Source organism: Camelus bactrianus, chromosome 23 (assembly GCF_048773025.1).
Source record: "Camelus bactrianus isolate YW-2024 breed Bactrian camel chromosome 23, ASM4877302v1, whole genome shotgun sequence".
NCBI classification, from domain to species: Eukaryota; Metazoa; Chordata; class Mammalia; order Artiodactyla; family Camelidae; genus Camelus; species Camelus bactrianus.
The window spans coordinates 14,241,002-14,263,927 of NC_133561.1; the positions used below are offsets into that span (position 1 = coordinate 14,241,002).

Sequence of the window (22,926 nt, forward strand, 5' to 3'; positions counted from 1 at the left end):
GGGATCTTCCAGAACCTTCATTCCACAAATCAGCCACAAGCCCAGAGCCCACTTCTTCCCAAAGACACATGCTTCCTCATCAGTTACACCCTCCCTGTGGGTCAGCATTGACCCATGCCCTCCCCGAGCATCTCTCTGGGCTGAAGAACAGTTTAGCTGGAGCTTTCTGTGTATTTGGGAAGCTACTCGATACCATGTTAGGGCTTCGCCTTCTCTGTTCGCTGCAAAACTCAATACCTGTTAATCCATCAAGACAGATTAAGGGATGGGAAAAAAATCCATGAGATCATACCAGAAGGCTGGAGAGAGAAGAATGTTAACAGGAGGAGAGTACTGTAAAACTCAAAGCCATGTTTTCCCCAAGAGCCCAAGCAGATACTCTCCATTATTGTTTAACTCTCTGAAGAGGGAAAACATTCTTTGCTTTTTCAGTGCAGAAGTTTAAATAACGAAGCATTGCTAAACAAACAAACAGAGGAAAAGCCAGTAAATCTATTCATTAAACAAGCCCACTGTTCAAAAGGGATACTGTTGCTCAACCCACCTCCCCTGAGGACCAACATTTATCTTCGACTCCAAATTAAACACATCACAACTTCACAGCAAAAGTATGTTTCCCAATGGGATTTAAGTAGAGTCCAATTAAATAAATCTCTAGAAATCTCAAGAGCCAGCCTCCAGAGAGAACATATTTCTACTGGGAAACATCCCACTGGAAATTACTCTCATAAAAGGTCATCTAAAAACATCCATGACAAGAGGAGGGAGAAAAGGCAGGAAGCAAGACAAGGTCACACTAGTGAAACCCAGGTGGGTTCCATCACAACGAAGTGTATGGAAGCGCCCAGGAAAAAACACTGTGTGCATCTCGGCTCACTGTGTATGAACCCCCTGTGTCCAGACAAACAGCTTGGACCATGATGTGTCTTAACGTGATCTGGAGGTCAAAGGGCTGTGGCTTAGGGAACTCAGGAAGCGGTAGGGGAAAGGATCAAGCGTCAATATCGAAATGTGAATTGTTTTACTGAACCAAGGTTTTCAGTTCACAAAAGGCATAGCAACAACTTCCCCAAGTCACTGAGCTGAATTCTATATTTGGCAAGAATATGAAGCAAGGCTGAGCATCAAGTATAAACTGCCCCAGAGAGCAGGTGTGAGCTCTCCTGGCGCAGGGGTTCACCCAGCCGGCCATGCCAACGGTCAGACCCTTATATGAGGGCTTTGCTTGGGGAGGTCAGTCTGAAGCCCGATGAGGCCTCTGTGCACTGACAGATACACGAGTTTGCATCAGGTCAAAAGCCAGCATGACCCCACGTCGTGGACTATCTTCTGGGATGAAGGGGACAACAGAACAACTAAGAGGCCAGTACATCTCTGAGGAGGCGGGCTGGGATTAGACAATGCTGACGTGGATTTGAGGCTAAGTGGAAATCCAGATAAGTCATGGTCAGTTCAGCCTGGGACATGGGGAAGGAGAGGGGACCTGGGATGCACCCCACCTCTGGCACCATCAGACCTCCCAGCCACATCCCCTTGAAGCCATGCCTAACGTTGCTCAGGGGGACAGACGTCCTGACAGAAAGGACTTGGAAAGCAGCCCTTCTTTCCACCCTCAAGCCACCTTGGGTGCTAGCTCTGTCACCTCTTCTGCCAGCTGCAGAAAATCAGGAATCTGGATCATCTGTGAGTGTCTCCCAATTCCAGCATTCTGTTACTTCAGCACAGTTTGGATATAGTGACACTGATGAAATGACAGCAAGAACGAGGCCAGCTGTCGCAGGGTGGGTGAGGCCTGGGTGATCTGCCTCCCACCTCAGGGCCTTTGCCCTGGCTGTTCCCGCCTGCTGGGACTCCCTTCCCCGAGATCCTCACTTAGGTGATTCTGATCTCACGTCACGTGGGGTCTCCTCACAAAGGGCCTCCCTGACGCCCACGCACAGCGGCCCCCCTCCCTTAGCTCTTTCACCAAATCGTGGCGTTTCAAAGTTTTGCAGTCTTCGCCCCTCGGTTCTCTGAAATTGCTTGCTGACTTCATCGCTCCGTGGTTAGTACTATAATGTGGACCCCAAGAAAGCCGAGCTGTCGTCTGTCTTAGAGGAAACACAGCATCACTGCGCTGTGGCTCAGGCAGCCTCTGCACCTTCCAGCAGTCTGATCTTGGCTGAGTTCCTTGGCCTTCTCGAATCCTAGTTTCCTCTTTTGCAAAATACGGCTAATAATAGTACCAACAGGCAACAGTAGAGTTATTGCAAGGACTTAATCAGCTAATACTGGTAGTTATTAATAGAAAATGTAAGTTTCACTGTTTAGCACCTAGAGCAACACCTGATTTGTATAGCAGGTGCTCATTAAATATTTCTACAGTAAACGAACTTCAGAATGAGACAAGAGAGGGCCAGTTAGTTGTAAAGCTTGTGTTATGTGTTGCTCGGCATAATGCTAGGAATTTCGGAGATTAAAACAACTTTTGAAATATATACAGCCCCTGAAGATAAATCTAATGAGAGAAAGGAGAAGAGATGAAGGAACATTAGAGGAAACAGGAAACCCCTGGCAGAAGACTCGTTTTAAAGACATCAGGGGTAATGCCATCTGGCTGTGACTTGGGCAGGGCAGGTTTGGGGCCAGCCAGGTGAATTTAGCATGAGGACCCAGAAATCCTGTCACTCCCCTGGGTGGGAAGCGGGGCCGGAAAGGCTGATGGAAACGGACAGCCTGCAGGAGTGTCAGGTGTAAGTGTGACAAATAGCCACACCAGGGGACGGCTGGGGTCCCAGACGATTCACACCTGGTGGCCTCTAACCCTTTCTCCTCTCTCCTCGTGTCCTCCTTGGACATTCTACACAAGTGATAAAGGGATTGAAAAAGCCAGAATGAGAAAAGAAGACTTAGGAGAGAGCGCTTGGCCTGAGGGATGTCGGGGGACCCCAGTCCATCTCCACACACATTTGTTAAGCACTAAGTGTGGGCTGAGGGCACAGTACTGAGAGCACAAAACTCAACAAGACCTGGTCTGGCTAACTGACTCGCGCACTCAGACACGGTGAGGGCAACAGATGGATTCACACAGTATCTTCACCACCCCGGGGCTGTTTCTCCTGCCTCCTGTTGAAGGGACTAAATGTTGGATCTAAAACCAGGAATTCTGGGTTCCTCTTGTCCCTTTCACTAAACCTGCCACCTTCAGGCAAGTTCCTTAACCATGAAGCCATTTCAAAACATAATCGTATCTTAAGAGCTTTTTCTTCAAACACAGGATTTTCCTCTTCTCTAAAAAAAAAAGATGGTTACATCCCTTCTTATTCCACAGGGGTAACTTTCCGGGTGCTCTTACAAGACAGGGAAGGGGCCTCAGGGCCTCTGGTCCTCTGGAAGGTGAGATGCTCGGGGACACAGCGTGAGAGGAAAACACCCAGTCTTCTGTGCCTCTGTGGTTGGTTCTGATGAATCCTCTCTCCTTCTTAGAAACTGGGGCTGAACTCTCACAGCTACTGAGAGTGCCTAAGAGTTCACTGCCCGCAACCTTCACGCTGAACGGTTCTGAACAGCAAGCCGGGCAGAGTGGCAGGATGAAACGTGCCCAGAGCTGGCCCAGGCAGGTAGAAATTGAGTCATCTTGGGCATTTCAAGACACCTCTTCTCCAACTCGAGAACCTTTTTTTGTTTCATTCCTGGCTTTCACCGGTAAGGGACCCTTCTCTGGCAATAACTACACAGCTTAAGTTTATATTTTCTTAGAAATGTGCCTTCCGGAGCAGCCCCAAGATGCCCTTGCAGTGAGTCCACTTTCTAGGAGCTGTTGACCTAGGAGGGCCTTGCGGGAAAAGAGCCAGGCCTGCGCATGAACAGAAGGGTACGATTAGCAGGACCACGGGGAAGACACAGCATCTATTTTAAGCAGGAAGGAGAAACCAAAGCAAAACAGCCAAAGAAAACATGTAGAACCATGGTTTAAATATCCAAACAAAATCCCCCAAAGAAAAGACGACAATTGATCTGAACACAGTGCTTAAGATGTAACAGAACACATTACAACAGTCGAACTCTCAATGACACAGACTATTTAAAAAAACAAAACGTCACGCAACACTTTGCACTCGCATTATCACCCTATGTCAGTTTCCTATAAGACTCTGAATCCCAACACCGATATTTAAGAATCTCTGATATCAAGGAGGTACAGAACTTACATATGCCCCCACCATCCATGTGGTGTTGCGTGGGAGATGAAGCAGAGGGGACCCCAAGGGTTGCAGGCTGGAAGGTTCTGGGCTTGGTGGTTGCTGTCAGAGCCTACCCTGTCTTCAGGCTGAGCCTAGTGGTCAAAAGCTGTTTCTGGAAGACTGAGTCATTCTACCAGTCTAGGGTGTAACTGGCCACTGTCACCCAGATGTGAGGTTAGAGAGTCTACATCGCTTTCCCAAATAGTGTACCACTACAGCATACATCCAGATGACAAACGGTCTGTTCCTGTCAAACCTCAGGGCAACTCTGACCCTAACAACATGGAGTCAGCAGCCTCCACCAGTTAAGGGCAGAGTTCCCGACAAGACTGTCTTCACTTCCAACACCAGCCCCAGTCCAGGGGCTCCCAGGCCACCTGCGCTTCTGACCAAGGGGCTAAAAATTCTGGGATTCCCACACCCTCCTCAGGTTGGATAATTCACCAGAGTGACTCACAGAACTCAGGAAAGAGCCTTCTTGCTGCTATATTTTTATGATAAAGGATGCAAATCAGGATCACCAAAAAGAAGAGACCCTAGAGCTAGGTCAGGGAGGGTCCTGAATGGGGAACTTCTGTGCCCTCAAGGGCTCTTCACCCTTTCAGGGCACCGATGTGTTCATTAATCAGGAAGCTGAACCCAGGTTTGGTGCTGAGTTTTTATATGGGCTTCGTACGGAGGCATGATTGGCTGAACCATTGCTCATATGATTGAACTCAATCTTCAGCCCCCTTCTTCCCTCTCAGGAGGAGGTCAGGCCAGTACAAAGCCCCCACCCTGTAATCAGATTGTCGGTCTTTCTGATGACCCACCCCTGTTCTAAATCATGTCAGTAGCATATGCTCAGGTGTAACCAGAGGTTACCTCCCAGGGACCACCAAGAGCAAAAGCCAGACAAATTCTGCATCATTCAGCAGTTTTGTCCTGGGGAAGAACATGGGCTCTGTAGTCAGACCGCTCTGAGCTTGGTTTTCTTCTGTGTGACTTTGGGAATTTACCTAACCTTTCTGAGCCTCAGTTTCCTTATCTCAAAAGTAGATAATAATATCCTTATTACTATATAGAGATCAGCACCATTCCATAGAAATGTGATGCCAGCTACTATATCACAAATCTTCTTCTAGTAACTGCATTTTAAAAAGTAAAAAGAGGTCTATGGCCATACCACCCTGAATGTGCCCAGTCTCATCTAAAAAAGTAAAAAGAAACTGGCAGAATTAACATTAATTATATATTGTACTTAGCTCAACACAGCTGAAATAATATCATTCCAACATGTAAGCAACTTGAAAAAATTATCAGCGGCATCTCTTACATCCTCTTTTATACAAAGCCTTTGAAATCCAGTGTGTACCATATGTGCATAGCACAGCTCAGTTTGGAGTAGCCTATTTCAAGAGCTTAATGGCCACGTGTGACCTGTGGCTACCATCCTGGGCACACAGCTAGAGATAACTGTTGTTATCCTCATGAAATGAGTTAACGCTTAGTGCCATTAGCGTCCCCATTTTACAAACGTTAACGAACGTGTGTGTGTTCACATATACACACGCACGTATAGGCAGTGATCATTGACTAAACTCTATGCCATGTGTCAGGCAGCCCCACAGAATATCAAATAGCTGCTCTCTTCTCGGGAAAAGAAACACTTCAAATTGGAGGAGAGAGGCTCTTGGATGAATTATCCACAGTGTGCTCTTTTATTCCCGAACTCCCACATCTCCCCAACACACATTTTGATACTGGCAAAATCAAGTAACCCTGGACAATAGCTTTCAATGAGACAAGAAGCCCTGAATGCAGCCAGATGGGAAGTCTCAGAAAACTCTGAACGGCTGGGGGGTGGGGAGGAGGCAAAACTACAGGGAGGAGCTTGGGCTCCTGGAGTCACTGAAAGGCCCCTCTGCTCCTCCTCGGGCCCCCTCCCAGACTCACTGCCCAGACACCCCAGCAAGTGTACCTGCCAATCACCCCACTCTTCACTCCCTTGGAAAATGCTCCACACTGTAAATCCAGAAGAATGTCACTAGTCGGAGACTGATTTCAAGGTAATTACTCAGGCAGCTTTGAAGCATGTGATTCTCAGGACTCAAAACCTAATCGAAGTTTGTCGTTGTTGTTTTGTTTTGTTTTTTAAGATGCACAGACATTTTTATGAAAGCTCTGTCCCTTTGAATGGTGGTGCTCGGCATTCAGCTTCTCCTAACCTTTGTATCCGAGAGCTGCCCATCACCCTGGGATCCATCCAATTCATTCAGTTCTCACTGGAGTTGGAGGAGGAGGGGGTTCTGAGTCACCCTTAAGGTAGGAACGAAGAGATACACCTAATAAGGGCAGATGAATGCATTTTTACATAATATGCAAGATTAATTATAATAAATTCAATCCAATTCACATACTTTATCAGGAAAGACAAGCTAATTATCTATCAGAGAATTAGGTCCTATTTAAAGGGCATTTTACCTTAATTTGGCAAAAAGAACTAATGGGAATTGTCTTTCCGTTCTGATGTATTCTTTTGACTGCATTTGCTTAAGCACTCCGAACACTTCAGCACTGCACTAAAACCCCAGGGTTTAAAAAAAAGGGGGTGGGGACACAAACACATATCACACAGCATCTCACAAGGTCTAACCCTTTCTGCTGTTATTTGTAACGATGTCCCTTTCAAAGTGTCTTATCAACAGCATAAAACTGGGAGTGACTCAGACTTATGAAACAAGGAGGTGGTGTCGGCCAGATCATTCGTGTCCACAGTCGCTTCTGGTTTTGAACAGTGCTGAGTGTTGCCTGCAGACTTCCTCCCTCTGCTCACCAACCTCCAAGTCCGAGATTCACAGCACGTGCCTTAGGGCACGTGTGCTGCAACACACAATCGGAATTTGTGCAAAGACCCGGGATCAAGGATAAAGACTTCCCTCCACACCAGTATCTTTAACAGACAGTTGGCTCTTGCTTTCTGAAGAGAAGAGCTGGGATGAAAAAAATAAAGGGGGGTTAGGGGGAAAAAATAAACCCAAGGTAGCTGGCCCCGACCCTCCATTCCTCAGCGGGAAAGTGGAGAGGCTCTCAAATGAGGAATTCCCTCTGGAGGTTTCTCTTGTAATAGCAAAAACTTGGAATCCATCTTAACTTTGTTAACAGGCAAGTTAGTTAAGTAAAATGGGACACATCCCTAAAATAAGACATGTGATAACCTTTAAAGAAAACCTGTGATGACTTTACCGGAAGCAAAAGTACCTGCAGTATAAAGTGAAAATGAATTTCAGTTTCTATATGAAAACCTCTGCAAAATAGGCACATATATGGGTAAAGAATGAAGAGACTCTGTCAAAGTGAAACCAGGCCAGTCAGGAGGATTAGTATGTCATCTGAGTTTCTTTCTTTTTTTTGTCTAAAATTTTCTTAAGATTCCAACAATGAGTATATCACTCAGTCTTTGCTAAGACTTAATTTTATAAGATTTCCTCACGTAGCACTAGTATGTAATTTTCCTGTTTGGAACTGATTCAGAAAAAAGTACGGATGCAGTTTTCTAGGCATCCCACTAGAAACACTGGGTTTTTCCAAACTTTTAAACAACAACAAAAAAATCTACCAGGCATGGAAGAGTGGTTTCTATTACATGGCACCAGTGGCAATGTCAATTCATTTGACTGAATTTTATTACTCATATGCCCCTTGGAGATAAGTATACGATGATGAATTTTTATTACAGATATTCGATATTAAAATCATGGTACATTTTCAACAAATGTGAGCTATTCTGTGTGTGGCATTGTTCTTAGCACATGTATACATATTATCTAGTTTAATCCACAATTAACCCTATGGGAGAATTGTCATTGCCCTCCCTGTTTTATGGGTAGGAAAACTGAGACACACTGAATTGAATTTGCTCAAGTTCATGCTACTAATAAGTGGCAAAGTTAGAACTTAAACTCACAGTCCGGTTCTAGAATCTGTGCTGTTTCCTTCCACATGACATTTCCTCTGCTATGAAAGATAATTTCTAATAGGTGGGCTGCATACAAATGCAAATCAGCAGACCGATTCATTGAGAAGGTGCTTAATAAATTCATTACAAAGAGAAAAGGAAAGAAAACGTGAAGTAACCTGGCCAAACAGTTGGACCCCCAAGATTTGCCTGTTTAATAACAACCCAGAATCAAATCAAAGGATTGTGTATACTCCCACGGGGATCTGAACTAAGAGTTAGGAAACAAGGATCCTATAGCAGTTCTGCTATCTATGTGCTCTTGGGTAAGTGATCAGTTTCCACATCTGTAAAATGGGACAGTTGAAACAAACGCTCAATAATTCTGCCTGAACGAATGCTACTTCAGGCACAGGGTTCCCAGGGGTCCCTTCTGCTATCTCTCATGGGGGTTAATTATGCTTTCTCCGGGGTCTGTTCCTGCTACACTCCCAGATTATCTGAGCTGTTTGTAAGCTTAGACTATGGCAAGAAAGAAGAAAGATAAGAAAGGAGAGGAACACAGAAAAGAAAATAGTAAACAGTACATAGTAAATAGTTTGATAAGATTCTTGTTCACTTATCCCAGAGAATTCCCTTTCCCAAAGGGTAATGATAACCAACTAGAGATTCTCTCTTCACGCAGTTGAGGGGGAAAAAAACATAATTAATATTATTATCCACATGAATAGAATGGATAATGAATATAAAACATAAGGAATCAAATATCTTTGGGTACCAGAGTCTTTGGGATGTAATCATATATCCCCATCAAACATTCCTTCTTACTCACGATATATAACTTCCATACCTGTCTGCCTTCCCATTCTACAAAGTCAGTGAGTGCATTAACATGTGCAAAAGAAGGAAGTAGCATTCCCAACTCCACAGGCTACAAAGAGAATGCCCTCTAAATTTCCCCACAGTGAAAACGCACCAAGCAGAGGCAGAAGCGGAAAAGCGCTCTGCCCGGTCTCTACCAGGCACCAGCTGAGTGACCTTGGACAAGTGCCTGGACCTCTCTGAGTCTCAGTCGCTCATATGCAGACTGGGGTGTTACCATGAAATGTCATGCTCTGATCACTGAGTCAGCGAGACAGCAAACATTTCATAAATGCTACAATTAATCATTGTAGTTTTCGAAAGTTTCTTTCACTGATTTCTCACTCTACTTCAAAGCCTTGGCTGTGACCAAACTTTGAAGTTTCCAAAAGCTGGGATATAATTCACGCTGAGCTCACTGGGAAGCCAGCTCTTCTCTGAAGACACGGAGTTGGTCACTCTTAGCACTGGAATTTTCAGTTGAGGAGATATGAGAAAATGGGGGGGAGGGGAAATTATTGTAACCTAGGGCAATCAGAGATAAAGGACAGTTAAAGCAACCCTAAGGCTGAGATACAACGCACACTTGTAAATAAGAATGTGGCCAGCCTAGAAAGAACTTGGGCTTTGAGATCCTTAGGTCTGGATTCCAATTCTTGTTCTGCAACTCACTGGTTAGTGATCTGGGGGAGAATCTTTAATCTGTTCCCCAGATTCTGTATCTGTAAAACTGAGCATCTCAAACCTCTCTCAAGCAGCTGCACTGAGAATTAAGTAAGACACATATGTGACAGCCCGATGCCCAGTGCATGGAAAGCATTCAATAGCTATTATTTTTTTCCCCAAACTCTCTGGCAAATAATTTTCTAATTTCAGGGATAATGGGTTGATCAGACTCAGAGTAGTTACATGTCATTAAATGGTGTTCCACTGTTCGATTAAAATATCATTTTATGAGAATCATTGGACCATTCTTAAAAATCTTATCATAAAAAAAATGTGCTGTTTAATGAGACTAGAAAAATAAAAATAAGACCCAAGAAAATATCCTCTGTCCCTTCAAGGAAACCCCCCTTAGAAGTCTGTCTCATCTTATTATTTTAAGAAGGAAGCAGACATTCTGTAATAATGGATGGTAGTAACTCACAGTCTTGAAACCTCGGACCCAAGACTCAAGTCCAGGAGCCAGAAGATATCCAGTCTCTCTGACTCTGAAAGCATCCCCTGCCCTCACAGTGTGCTGTTGCCTTTACTCCCTGGCTCCTCCTTTCTCTCCTCCCAATTTGTTTTTCTTTCCACTTGCCAGTAGCAACAGCTGGTGATGTTCAGCCCAGTGGTAGTGGACCTCGGGGCCATGAATCAAAGAACGTGGGATTATTTCTCCCGTAGAATAAGTATGAAGAATTAAAGAGTGGGCGATAATGTTCTGCTGCAAAGTGGTGACAGCCTCTTTACCCAGGGACACAAAATAAGATCAGTTGAGCTCATATCATAATGGGAGGACAGCCTGACACTGCCCCCTGGACCAGGCAATTTCATCTTTTTACTTGATGGAGAATTGAAAGGCAACAGATGCCTGACTGGGGGTCCAGTTGGTGGCAAGACAAAGAAAATGAAACCCTTTGTTGAAGCACTCAGGAAGAGCTTTGCTTTGCTTTTCTTTCCACGAAGTTCTAGTCTTGAGGTGCTGGTGGGAGAGACGAGTAGGCTTCACCACAAATAAAACATTAAGGCAATACAGATAATTTGGTGAATCTGCAAACCTTTTTTTCCCGTGAGCCACTTGTCCTCACTTTTTAAGTAATAATAGATGATACAGACATAAGCTGGTCAAAAAAAAAAAAAAAAAAAAAAAAAAAGGATACTAAGGCCTTCCTCTCAGCACCTAGAGTCAGACTTCATAATTAGAAAGGGCATTACCTCAGCGTGAATATAAAATGTCTATTTCTATATGATCCACAATAAAACTCAGGCTGTGGTTCATACGCATCATTTTCTCTCCTCACCAATTTTTCTGAATTAGTGAGGTTATGTGACGTGAATGTCGAGTGTATGGAGACACAGGCACAGAAAATTTGCCTCAAAGTGACCCACATGGCTTAGGGGAAATATCACAGGCTTTGAAATGACAGACAGTTGTGTTTTCAAACCAGCCCTGTCCCTTAAAGTGGTTTTTAACTGTACTTGCAAATTCTTTTTTTTTTTCCCCTAAGCAGGCCAAAACTTTATCTTTGAAATACCACGTACAATGTTTGTTTGCTTAGCATGTCCCCTTTTCATAGAGAGCATGCAGGAAAAAATAAACACGGGTCTTACTCCTATCAGCAACATATCCCAAATTAGTGAGGTTCAAATTACAAAGTTCCACTCCAGTGCATGGAGGAGGTCTGTCAGCCGTGAGCTTCTGAGGCTGAGAGAAAAGGTGTACTTCCTTTTCCATTAAAAACCAATAAATAATAGTAATAAAAAAGAGAATGCTTATCAGATCAAGTTTTAGGAAAGAAATTCTGTTGGCCCATAAAGATGTGCTTAAAAGAGGCCAGACACTACCACGAAAGGTAAAAAGAAACGATAAAAATGCCAAATGTCACACAAACACGTACTTCCCAGGAGAATGAGATTTCCTGAAGATAAACCACTCCCTAAACAAGACCGTGTGGCAGAAGAGGACGAAGAGGCCAAACAGATACATCGTCTTCCAGGTGGAAAGAATCTGGGCTATTAGCTGGTCCGTATATGGTCCGTATATTCCAACGTTTACATTATAAGAGTCATGATGGTTGATGCCTCAGCCTGAGCACGGGTGCCTAGCACGTAGAAGGCATTCAATACTATTTGTTGAACAAATGAATGAATCTCCTGTACCCACAAGGCTGTACATCCGTGGAGACAAACCAACCAAAAAGTCCCTAGAAACCTGAGGCACTTGGGTACAGGAATGCATTTTAATAAATGTTTTCCAGTTCTTCCTTAAACCATTAAATTCCCTAGAAGATGAGACTGAATCGTCACTAGTATCTGTCCCATATTTCTAGGACCCAGGGAAATATCAGGACCAAGAGTTTGCTGGTTTCAAAAGATCTTAGACTTTAGGTCCTTATAGTTTGGGACTGAAATCTCAAAATTCAACAAAAAAGGTATCAATACACAAAATGATTGATTAAATATCTTATATTTGTATGCTACACACTAGTACTGTTATAATCAGATAATACACACACACACACACATCTATCGACCTAGCAAGACCTACTTTTGCACTAAGGCTCTAAAATTAATCATGCACGTGACCTCAGATGAGCGATCAACCTCTCCAGGCCCCATTTCTGTAACCGCAGAGTGAGAAGACTGGGCTAGGTGGATGGTTCCCAAAGTTAGAATCACCTGGGAGATCTAAAAGTCTTCATGCCCTGGTGGTACCCCTGACCAATTTAATCAGAATCTCTGGAGGTGGGCACTGAGCCTCCCAGGTTTGCAATTGCTCCAGGCGATTCCAAGGAGCAGCCTAGAGTGAAGACTCTTGGACTTACGTGACCTCTAATTCTTCCTCATCTAAAACCTGGGATTCTTGAGTTCAGAAAGGTGAGATGGCCCCTCCTGGATTAGAATTTCTGCCTGCCCCGCCAGTGCCACGCCCCCCACCCCACACACCGGCCACTGGTCGTGTACCCTTATCTACTTCCTCGAGTTAAACTGCCCAGGGACTGCAAACACACACATTTTTATACCCAAACTGCTCCCCAGCGATGCTGGGCCGGGGAAGCTCTGGCCGCTGACAGCACCAGGTCGGAGGTCCAAGGCCCGCGGCTAGCTCCTGAGCGCATGCGCACCACAAGGCTCCGTGGTAGTTTCTGCTCCTGGGATTTTTGTCAAACCTCCCTTCCCCGACCCCGCTTTTCTAATCTAAAAGCATTTTCTACCAGTGCTAGGAGAGGAGTTCCTTGAACTTGTCCTTGACAAGCCAGATGGGTAACTTCACTGATCTGAACTGGTGAGGACGAGTGGCTCATACTTAACCTGTTCCCACAGCACTGTGTTTAGAGTAACAGACACCCTCTTCCCTGCCCCCGCTCACTGATGGAAAGGGTTCTGAACGGGCCTGGGGGTAGGCGAGCAGAGCCCAGGGTCCTGATTTACAGAGGGCTATCTGCGTGCCAGATGGTCTGTTTACATTGTCTCAACTCATCCTGTGATGTTGGAAGTACCCCCTGATTTACGATGGAGAAAAACGGGCTGAGAGCAGTAACCCCAGTTGCTTAAGGACACCTCTAGTGGGTCTGGGGAAGAGCCTCGATTTCAGCTCAGGTGTAAGTGAGCTAAACTCCACGTCGCTGACCATGCAGTGAACAGGAAACAGACTCCTCACTTACATTTTAATTCGGAAGAAGAACGGTCCCTGCAAACACTCAGAGAGAGTAGAGGCAATGGGCGCCGGCTCAGGGAAAGGTTCAGACTGACTTAAATCAATGAGCAGGCCCTTCGGTGACTTCCCTCCTTTCCCCTTCACGTCTCATCTCATCGCAACTCCAAGCTTCCAGAACTTCTCAAAATGCAGCACACATCCCCCCCCTCCTTCCACCGACCCTTTTATAGTCAGACTACAATCCTTATTCCAAAAATAAATCAGCCTGATGAGAGGCCAGGAAAAGCAAAGCTTAGTAGTTTTATGCTTTCATTATTTAGTTATGGGGCATGAGTTGGACAGATTTATCATCACGTTTTTACAAATTCCCCTACAAATAAATAATTCTAGGATGGGCCCAAATTACTGCGCCCTCCTGACCCAACGTGTCTTTGTAATTACTTGGCATTCCAACTGTATCCTACTTAAATTAGGTAACAGTCACCAAGTTATTTTTAGGCCATAGCAGCGCACACACACACACACACACACAGTGCTACACCTAGCTTGTGATTTGTACTACTTTGGAAGAGGATCCAAAATTACACTTTCACTGCCACCATCATTCCTATTCCACCAACAATAGTAATAATATAAAGCTACATTTACTGAGTGTTTACCATGTATGAGGAACTGTTCTAGACACTTTGCACACATTAATTCATTTAATTCTGAAACTAACACTATGAGAGAGCTACTGTCATATCCTATTTTTGTAAAGGGGGAAGTAGGGAAGTAAAGGAAGAAGCAATTGCCCAAGGGCACACAGCTAATTAAGAAGGGAGCCAAGATGAGGACTCAGACAGGCTGGGTCCCAAGTCCTGCCTGAATGTCTCCACCATTGGCTACAAGGCTAATGTCATCACGTGTGGATGATATACAGAAGCTCAGAACAACAACATTAAATTTGTGACTTTAGATTCTGCCTTTATTTCACAGGTCTTTAAAAAAAAAAAAGAAAACTTCCTAACAGACAAGAGGAAGTCTCCCCACTCCCAACACACACACACACACACACACACACACACACACACACACACACACACACAAAACAAAGCAGAATACAGAAAGGATATTTTTCCAGGATCTTGGATTTCTGAGCATGGCCATTCACTTTGTCGTCAAACTCGACATTGCCTACAAGCGTTAACTTCAGAATCTTTTTTGACTATAGGAAGATGTGCAATCTGGGTTGCTCATTTCTCAAGAGTTATGATGGAAAGTTTGAGAGCATAAAAATCTAACTCCCTACATTATGGAAACTTTGCTACATATCAGCCTCCTAAAGTGATGCTCTTTCCTCCCCCTCCCCCAGCCCCCTCCCCCCAATAAATGCCTCTGATACAGAGGCAGGCCTGTCAGAGGCTGCAGCAGCCAGTCTCTCTTTGTTTTGTGACAGCACAGAGCAGGTACAGGCACAAGCTCTGACATACCCATGTGGAAGGGGGAGCTACAGTCCCCCAGTCCCCCAAAGAGGTGCCTGGAAACCTTCCCCTCTGAGAGAGGGACACTTCTCCAGAGATCTGATCGCGACTTAGTTATAGTGGAATTCCAAGCTTGAAAAGCTCTCAGAAGTGGGCATGAAAATGTTGTCCATACTATAAATGATTCTCAGCCTTCTTCATTTGCAAACATTAAGTTTAAACATGAAAATTATTTAAATACAGTAAAATGTGGTCTATACTATGACATATTGCAACAACCATAAAAAGGAAGAGAAAGCAAATAGGGAAGATGTTAATAGTCATCGAATGTGATACGTATATGGGTACTCACTACACTCTTTTCTGCGTATTTGAAAAAATGTTACAATAAAATTTCAACGCATAGACTGTCTTTAAAGAGGAGGCAGGAGTAGAGTATGCTTTCCCACCTAGGTAAGTGATGAATTATTTCTCTGATCCCAGCCTTGCTGAAAAGAAAGGGAGCCTTATAAACATCATAACAAAGATGGTAGCCCTCATCGTGGAAAGCCCAGAATTGTCTCACCTCCTTATTCAGTTTGGTTAGAAATCACATTAAAAATCACCTTCGGGTAAAATGGATTGTAATTCTTTCAAAGGCTTTGCAAAGCTCTAAATATTTATTCCTTTGGATCATTTTTGCCAGTTTGAGTAGAAGCACCGGCCTGATGCCATTTATTCTTCAGAAGATGAGAATAAAAGACAGATTCAGACATAGGTCACAACGGGGAGGGGACTGTAAATTAGAACAGTAACTTAATCCCAGGGGCTTCTGTGCCTCTGATCAGTTTCTTCCCAACCTGACACAGCATTACTAAAATGGGATCTGAGCAGCCGTTCTACTTGACAGGCAGCACCAAAAATGGAGAACGTGGCATTGAAACAGGGGCACATAAAACTTGGACAGGGAGGGTAGCAACCAGTGTTTACAAACATAAACCAGAGAATCAGATGGGTTAGCCATAAATTACCCAAGATTGTACTGAAATATCTGAAAATAAATTAAGGAACCTTAGAAGTCTCTACCTTTGATTCTAACCATCCCCACCACTATATCTTGCCTGCAAAAATCACTCATTCCAAAATGGTACCATTCCCACTCTTGCTAAAATAAAATCTTACATCACCAAGGGAGGGGATTACTAAAATAGACCCTCAGCAGAGAAGCCAGACTAGAATGGTCTGCTTGACCCACTCAAGAACCTAGGAGAAGTTGCTGGCCATGCCTTCTGAAAGATGCCCACCCATCCTTCACCACAATGGTGCTATGGTATTAACCTTTGGTTTCCCCAGAGGAAAGGGTAGGTAGGGGCATTCTAACATTGATCTCTTTTCCTTCTTTCCCAGCATGGTCCCAACTTGAGGCTATTCCCCCAAAAGAGATCACGATACTAATGAGAGAAATAATAAATGAATTAGATTACAGACCCCTTTGTTCCTGAACTACACGTCTTCAACCCAATTCCCAGATAACTGAAGAAAGACTCCCACCCCCACCCAAACTACAAAGAATCCAACCTCCACCACCGGCGTGTCTTCCAGGTCGACCGCCGCTGTGTCTCACCAACCCGAAAATGATCAGCCCGAACGGCGGCCGCCCAGGGCGCCCAGTGGTGAGGTCAGCAGCAGGCCCGGCCCCGCCCCATGGAGGCAGTCTTACTGACACTGAGGAGTAAGTGCAGGCTGCCCAGACTCTCAGCTGCATCCACGGGAGGGGGGGGGGGGGAAGGAACCCTACTTTGATCAGTAACACCTAGGAGATTCATTTCCCAGAAATTGACAAGCCACTCCCACATGCAACAATGCCCACTGCAAAGCAGAGGGTGGGGTCTACAAGTCCTCCCAATCGCCCTCGTGTTCAAGTCCAGGGTCATCCTCCTTTGTATTGCTTGATGCCTGTCCGCAGGTCACACAGACACGAAAGGCCTGCTTCTGCTCAACACCATCTACTCTACGTGAGCAAAGAGACTACCCTTAAGACCACTGGTTGTCCCTCTCTTGGCTCCCCAAGACAGATGACTACAAAAGAGAAGTTTGTAGGCTGTATTTTCTCATCTCAAATAGATAAGACAAGCCAAGATAACAGTGACAGAACACTAGCTGGGTAACCCAACTGGGAAGGCAAACAAGGATATAAAATGATAAAATACAGAGGTACACAGAGGAAATCTGACAGTCTGAAGTCAGATCCATAACCCATCAACAACAACAAAAAGTGACTGGGTGCTGCTGGAACCCTCTGGATGCCACTTCCGTCATGTTCTCCTTTCCCTCGGAGCCCACCAGCCCCAAGGAAAGCTGCACCTTTGTGTGGGCTGAGCCCGATGAGAGCAAGCTGGGAGGCAGTGACGGTGGGCGGGCAGGATGATAGCAAAGAAATTCTGAACCATATTTCTAAGAACACTGCTTAATCCAAGGCAGAATGCATCGCTGGGAAGAAGAGAAGAAGGATGGCAGAGCTGGCCCACCCTGACTAATGACTATTTTGCCCACCCCAATGGCTTGTTGCAATTTAAATACTCAAGGCATTCAAAGGAACCCAGCCATGCCTTGGGTCAACACGCTTCAGGAGACTGGCTAGCGAGGTGGCCCCAGCTGGGTGCCTTGGCTCAAAATACAAGAGAAAAGAAGAAAGAAGTTGACTATCTCTCACTACCACCACCACCACCCTACAGAAGACACCAAACAGGAAAAGTGATGTGCAGGGTCCCAACGGATGACATCAGAGGACAAGGAGGCGCACCAGGAATGGGCACAGGACGAGGGCTCCTCTGCTCGTTTCGGCAGCAGTGTGCAGAAGGAGCTCAGAGAACAGCGGGAAGTTCATTCCTCCCACCAGTGCTCAGCAACTCCGACCTCCCAGTTATTCTGCGCTCCGTGTCCTGGGGCAAGTGGCCCACCCCCCATCTCAGGAGGAGCCGTGATGCTACTGGTTGTCAGGTGAGGCCGGAAGGAATCATAGGTTGGGGAGTATTTCATAAAAGGGACTGTCCCTTGGAGCTTTGACAGAGGAACGGATGTTTGGGGTGAACTGATACTTTCTGAGGAGACTGAGAATAAGGATCTCTGCCCTTCTTGAAAGTCACTTTATAAGTCATAGATCATCCCAGCTATTCAGAGAGGTGAGAAAGAGGAAGAATTCCCACAGAAAGAAGTGGCACTTGTCAGTTTACTTGCTGTTCACCAGGGTTGCTGTTTCCTCCATGCCATCAGCCTTGGCTAAGTCTGAGAGACAAGAACTTTCCAACGAGTTATGGATGGGAAGAGAGCTACCAGACCAGGCATGACGGGAGAGGCCGTCTGGTGTCATAAAGCCCCTTTTTAGAAAGAAGAGAAAACTGTCTCTGAGAGGGGACGTGACAAGCCCAACTAGACGGGAGCCCAGGTCTTCTGGCTTTCCGTCCACTGTAGGAGTCTCTCTCCCTACATTCAGATAATTAAGAAAAGGCATGGAAGGGAAGTCGAGAAGAAGAAAGTCAGTTCTGGTCTTGTGCAGCCCGGGGGAAGGAGAATGCTGGTACTTGTACGAGAAAACCCAGAGTGACCCCGGATGCATCAGGACTGTGCTGGGGGTGGGGGCGCGGGGGCATTACCTTTCAACACCAGAGGTTCTTTGCCTTCTCTCTTCAGGGACTCGAGAACTATGTGAAGTGGCTGGGAGGGCATCACTCGGCTCGGCTCATTGGTATTCTCATCATAAACTATAATTTCTTTGGAAAAGATCCTCTTGAAAGAGTCCTTGCCTTCCCTACAGGAAATCAAGTCTAGGACAGTGATCTTGCCCTGCTGTAGTCTCCGCCGGCTGATCTTGTCGGCACAGTTAACGTGGACAGCTCCTTGGATGTGGCTCTTGTTGTACTCCATGAAGGGCCGGCAGTCAATGATGATGGGGCCCTGGCTCGGCAGGTGACTCTTGCTGCATTTGGTCATCTTCTTTGCCAAGTCATTGGGGTAGATTATTTTGATGCTGGCTAGCTGTTTGGGGGTCCCTGACACGGGGCTGCCCACCCCACCTGATGGACTTAGAGAGCCTGCATTCTCACTGTTGTTGACCATCTGGTTGGCAGAGCAGGTGGTAGAGGTTCCAATGGCGGTGGTGGCGGTGCCAGCGGCAATGGCTTGGGTTTGGGCCTGATTGTCCTTGTCGTAGGTGGCCACAGTGCAGCAGCTGGCACTGCTGCATCCACAATTCAGGGAGCGGGCAGAGCCGCTGGATGAGGGCATATACGTCAGATTCGCAGCCTTTAGGGACACAACGGTGGTGGTGATGACAGAAGGATGGCTGGTACTGCCGGGGGCGGCAGAGCCAAGGTAGCTAGAGTCTAAACAAAGGTTGAGATCCTGAGGTCGTACGGGCCTAGACAGTGCCACCACTACCCTGTCGTCTAAAGGAGACGGAGGCATGAGGAGGCTGAAAACTGGCAATTCAAGAAGAACTCAAGACAGTCTGTAAAGAAGGGGAGGGGGAAAGAAAGAATCAAGTCACGTGACACAAAAGGCAGTCGAATCCAATCCCTAGGAAAGGCCTTTGCGCCCCTCTGAGCAAAGTCCTCCTGAGAGCCCTTTATCCTGCCACTCTCGGAGCTTGAACCTCACGGCTACGGAGTCAAAGAGGATGTCAACCTGAGGACCCCCACTGCTTGCTGAGTCTAAGGTGAGGTGCAAAGTCCATGCAAATGTGGATGAACAACCTTTCATGGACCTACATCAAAGTACAGCCTTAGAGAAGGTAAACACACACAGATTTAGAAAAGCTGGAGGCAGAAGGGAAGGTTCATAAGAGGCATCTCTGCAGGGCCTCATCTCCTGGGCAGAAGTATACTGCAACCACTCGAGAAAGACCCATGCATCCACCTGTGCATACTTTCTGTGTAATTCCGTCACCCACTGCAAAGGCAAAGGAATGACCAAGAGCACTGGCATGGCTCACGGGAATATACAGTAGCTAAATATACATCAGGGGCAGTTGTCAACTTTCTTCACGTCAAAATGAAAGCATCCCCCTAAGTGACTCTCTTTAACTACAAGCTAGTCTTACTTTCCATTCTACTGAGTCCTTTGAAAAGCACAGCAGAGTCATATTTAAACCGCCCATGTTTCCTACTAGCCTCTTATACATTAATTTGCATTTCCTCTTTCGTTACAAACCGGTCTCCTAAAATGAAGCCTCAAGCCAAGGAGCCAGGTCTGGAAATCGCAACCCTGGCAGATCCATCACCCTTTGCTCCCTTGCCGCACCACCCCCTCCCTCCACTCCTGCCTTTAAGGAAAAGACCATTTCAACTCTCCTCCCTGCTTCTTTTCCCCATGGGCACAGACTGTGCATCCTTCTCTCAATGGGAGGCAGCAGCTAAGCATAATATTTCAGTCTCACACAGATACGCCTCCCTTTCAAGAGGATGGATTCATTAAGAAGACTTCCCAATTAGCCCGTCCCTGTGGGAAGTAAAGAGTTGCCCATCGGGTCCACCTCCTGTCTCACGAGAGGGCGCCTGCAAAGGGACAGTTCCTTCCTCCCCATAGGCACAGGGGCACTCCACACTTGGGCCCTGCTGGCTCCTCTCCTATTAGACATACACCCAGAAAAGAAACCAAACCCCTTGCAAGAGTCACTCATCTAAACGAACTTTAAGAGCTGCCTGGAAAAAAATGTCATCGAATATCCATCTACACACACGACTGTCACCATTCTCTGACACACAGCCTAAGTGGCACAGGCAGAATCCACACACTGGCACACACATAGGGGCACACACCTCTCACATCCACAGATCCCCACCAACGTGGCTTTCTCTCACCCACCTTTGGATGGGCGAGAAGGATCCAACCCCTTCCCTCCCTCCTTCCCTCTTTTCTTCCCTGCCGAGCTTCCTCCCTTGCCCTCCCTCCCTCCCTTGCGTAGTATTTTTTGAAGAGCAAGTACTATTCCAGAAGCTATAACTGTTTCCCAGCTGGACCAAGCGCTGAAAGTCTTTGCTATTGTGTTACCTGGTAGGGTATGTTCCAGGATCAACAGTCCATTTCCTTTGAGAGGGACGCAGAAGCCTGTTCTCGGAGACACAAGCTGGGACCCCCACATCCACACGGAGTGCGCGCGCGCGCGCACACACACACACACACACACAGACACAGACACACACACACATGGAGTGTATAAAGAGCTCTGCATCCCTGCAGCAGAGGGTCGGGCGTATATATTGCCCGTGAAACCGTCCAGATTGGCCCAGGAAACCTCCCAGAGAAAAACTGAGCTATCCCCTCTCCCTCGCTAGTCGTCCTTCCACCTCTAGTCAGGGGCTGGAAAGAAAATTAAGTGGTTAGAGAATGCTCCTTCCCTACTCCTGGGGCACTTAAAATCTCCCTTCGCAACATAGCGTACTAACAAGCCCCGGACATTTAAAACTGCCGCAAAGCATCCCAACAAACCTCATTTTTTCTTCGCCCCAATCCAAGTAGACTGCAGAGAGAGTAAACGCACAGGGCAGCGGGAGCCAATAGCCAGAACCCTATAACCTCACCTGCTGTGGCTCCTCCGTGAGCATCGCAACACACACACACACACACACACACACACACACACACACACCCCACCGCCTTACACTCCCGGGCTCTCAGGAGTAGCCGCGGTGACTTCCACTTACTTCATAAATAAGTGTAACCCTCCACCATCTGGCGCTCCTCTTCAGCTATGGAGTCGCACACTCAGCCCTCATTCACTTGGCTTCATTGATCCCCAGCAGCAACATAGTTACTTTCTCTTTTGCTACACTGTAAATGTACGGTTCTGAGGGGGCGGGCCGGCGACCGACCGACGGCGCGTTGGGCCAATAGAAACCCGAAGAAAGCTGACCGCTACTTCGCAGGAGCCCGCGACCAATAGGCGTCCGGAGGGGGCGGAGAAGGGGCGTGGCCTTGTCTTTTTAAGGAGGGCTTATCCGACGCCGCTTTGGGTCTTCAGTGTTATAACACGGGCGGTGATGTCATTGGCAACCAATCAAAAACTTAAAAGGGCCAACTGGGGCCCGCGCGGAGCAGCTGCTCTCTATTTACATGTAAACCGAACCAGCAGGATGCAGTTAACCCTTTCCGGAGCTGAATTGTCAATGGGCTGGACTCGCCGCTCCGGCTGAAACTGACTCTGCCCACTTGGCGGGATCCCCCTACACTCCTTCATCCGGAAACAGACCACGCAATTTATTTTCCCTTCTTATTCTGGACGGATAAGCAAACGTGTTGGAGTAACTTTTTAAAGGCAAGAGGCAACAAGAATAATCACTGCCCCCAGTGGGAAAAACAGGTTTTCCGAGTCGCTCGAGGTGACTTGATAAATCCCAACTCCACATTCACTGACGTCGCCGAACCGCCTGTTTCGGGACGGACGTGGGCGCGCTGCCGGGGGCATCGCTTCTTCTCGCGTCCGGGGCCCGGGGCCACGCAGTAGAGACCTGGGCTCCCGCTCCGCTGGCGAGTCGGCCGTTCGTCCACTGGCAGTGAGGCCCGGCCAGCCTCGCGGCGGCCCACGTCCTCTGGGCGGCCCCGCTCGGCCCTGCGCCGCCAGGAAGCGTCGGCCGCCCGCCCGCAGATGTCGCTGCCCCTCCGGCTGCCCTACTGCTACCCGGAGTGGCGGTGGCGTGGCGCCCTCTGGCTCGCCTACATCTGCCCCCCGGTCACGCCCCCGCTTCCCTCGCCTGCCTCCCGGGGCTCGACCCGGAGCACCAAGGCAGCACGGAGGAGGGCTGCTCGGAGGCGGTGCCCCTGGGCCCAGGCCAGAAGCTATAGGGAGTGCGCCTCGAGGGGCGGCACGGGCGCCACCCCGTAGGCCCGGCGTCCCCCGTGCTCGCCTTGCGCCCGCCACGCGCGAGGGCCGGGTCCCCTGCTCGCCGGCGCCCCCTCTCCCACGCCGCAGGCAGGGGCCCCGCGCCGCGCCCGCCGCGTCCCGAAGAACCGCAAGCCACCGGCCCGCAGCCCCACTGCCCCGCGCTCCTCGGCTGTCGCCCGCCACCCGTAGGGCCCTTGTCAGCGGAGGACCGCCAGCCCCGG

At 47.3% G+C, this 22,926-nt stretch overlaps 1 protein-coding gene across 2 annotated transcripts in view; it reads right to left on the minus strand.

Moving 5' to 3' along the window:
- DUSP10 (dual specificity phosphatase 10) overlaps positions 1 to 22,624 on the minus strand; it is a 38,145-nt gene extending 15,521 nt beyond the window's left edge. Inside the window, exons 1-3 of one of the 2 annotated variants that reach the window (XM_045509497.2) lie at positions 21,528 to 22,624; positions 20,875 to 21,183; positions 18,480 to 19,333 (exon numbers count right to left, since the gene is read on the minus strand). In XM_045509497.2, the coding sequence (XP_045365453.1) occupies positions 18,480 to 19,290 (811 nt within the window). In that variant the 5' untranslated portion in view covers positions 19,291 to 19,333; positions 20,875 to 21,183; positions 21,528 to 22,624. The remainder of the gene's footprint in view (positions 1 to 18,479; positions 19,334 to 20,874; positions 21,184 to 21,527) is intronic. The other variant, XM_010973996.3, reaches the window with a different exon arrangement.
- Positions 22,625 to 22,926: the final 302 nt, after the last annotated feature.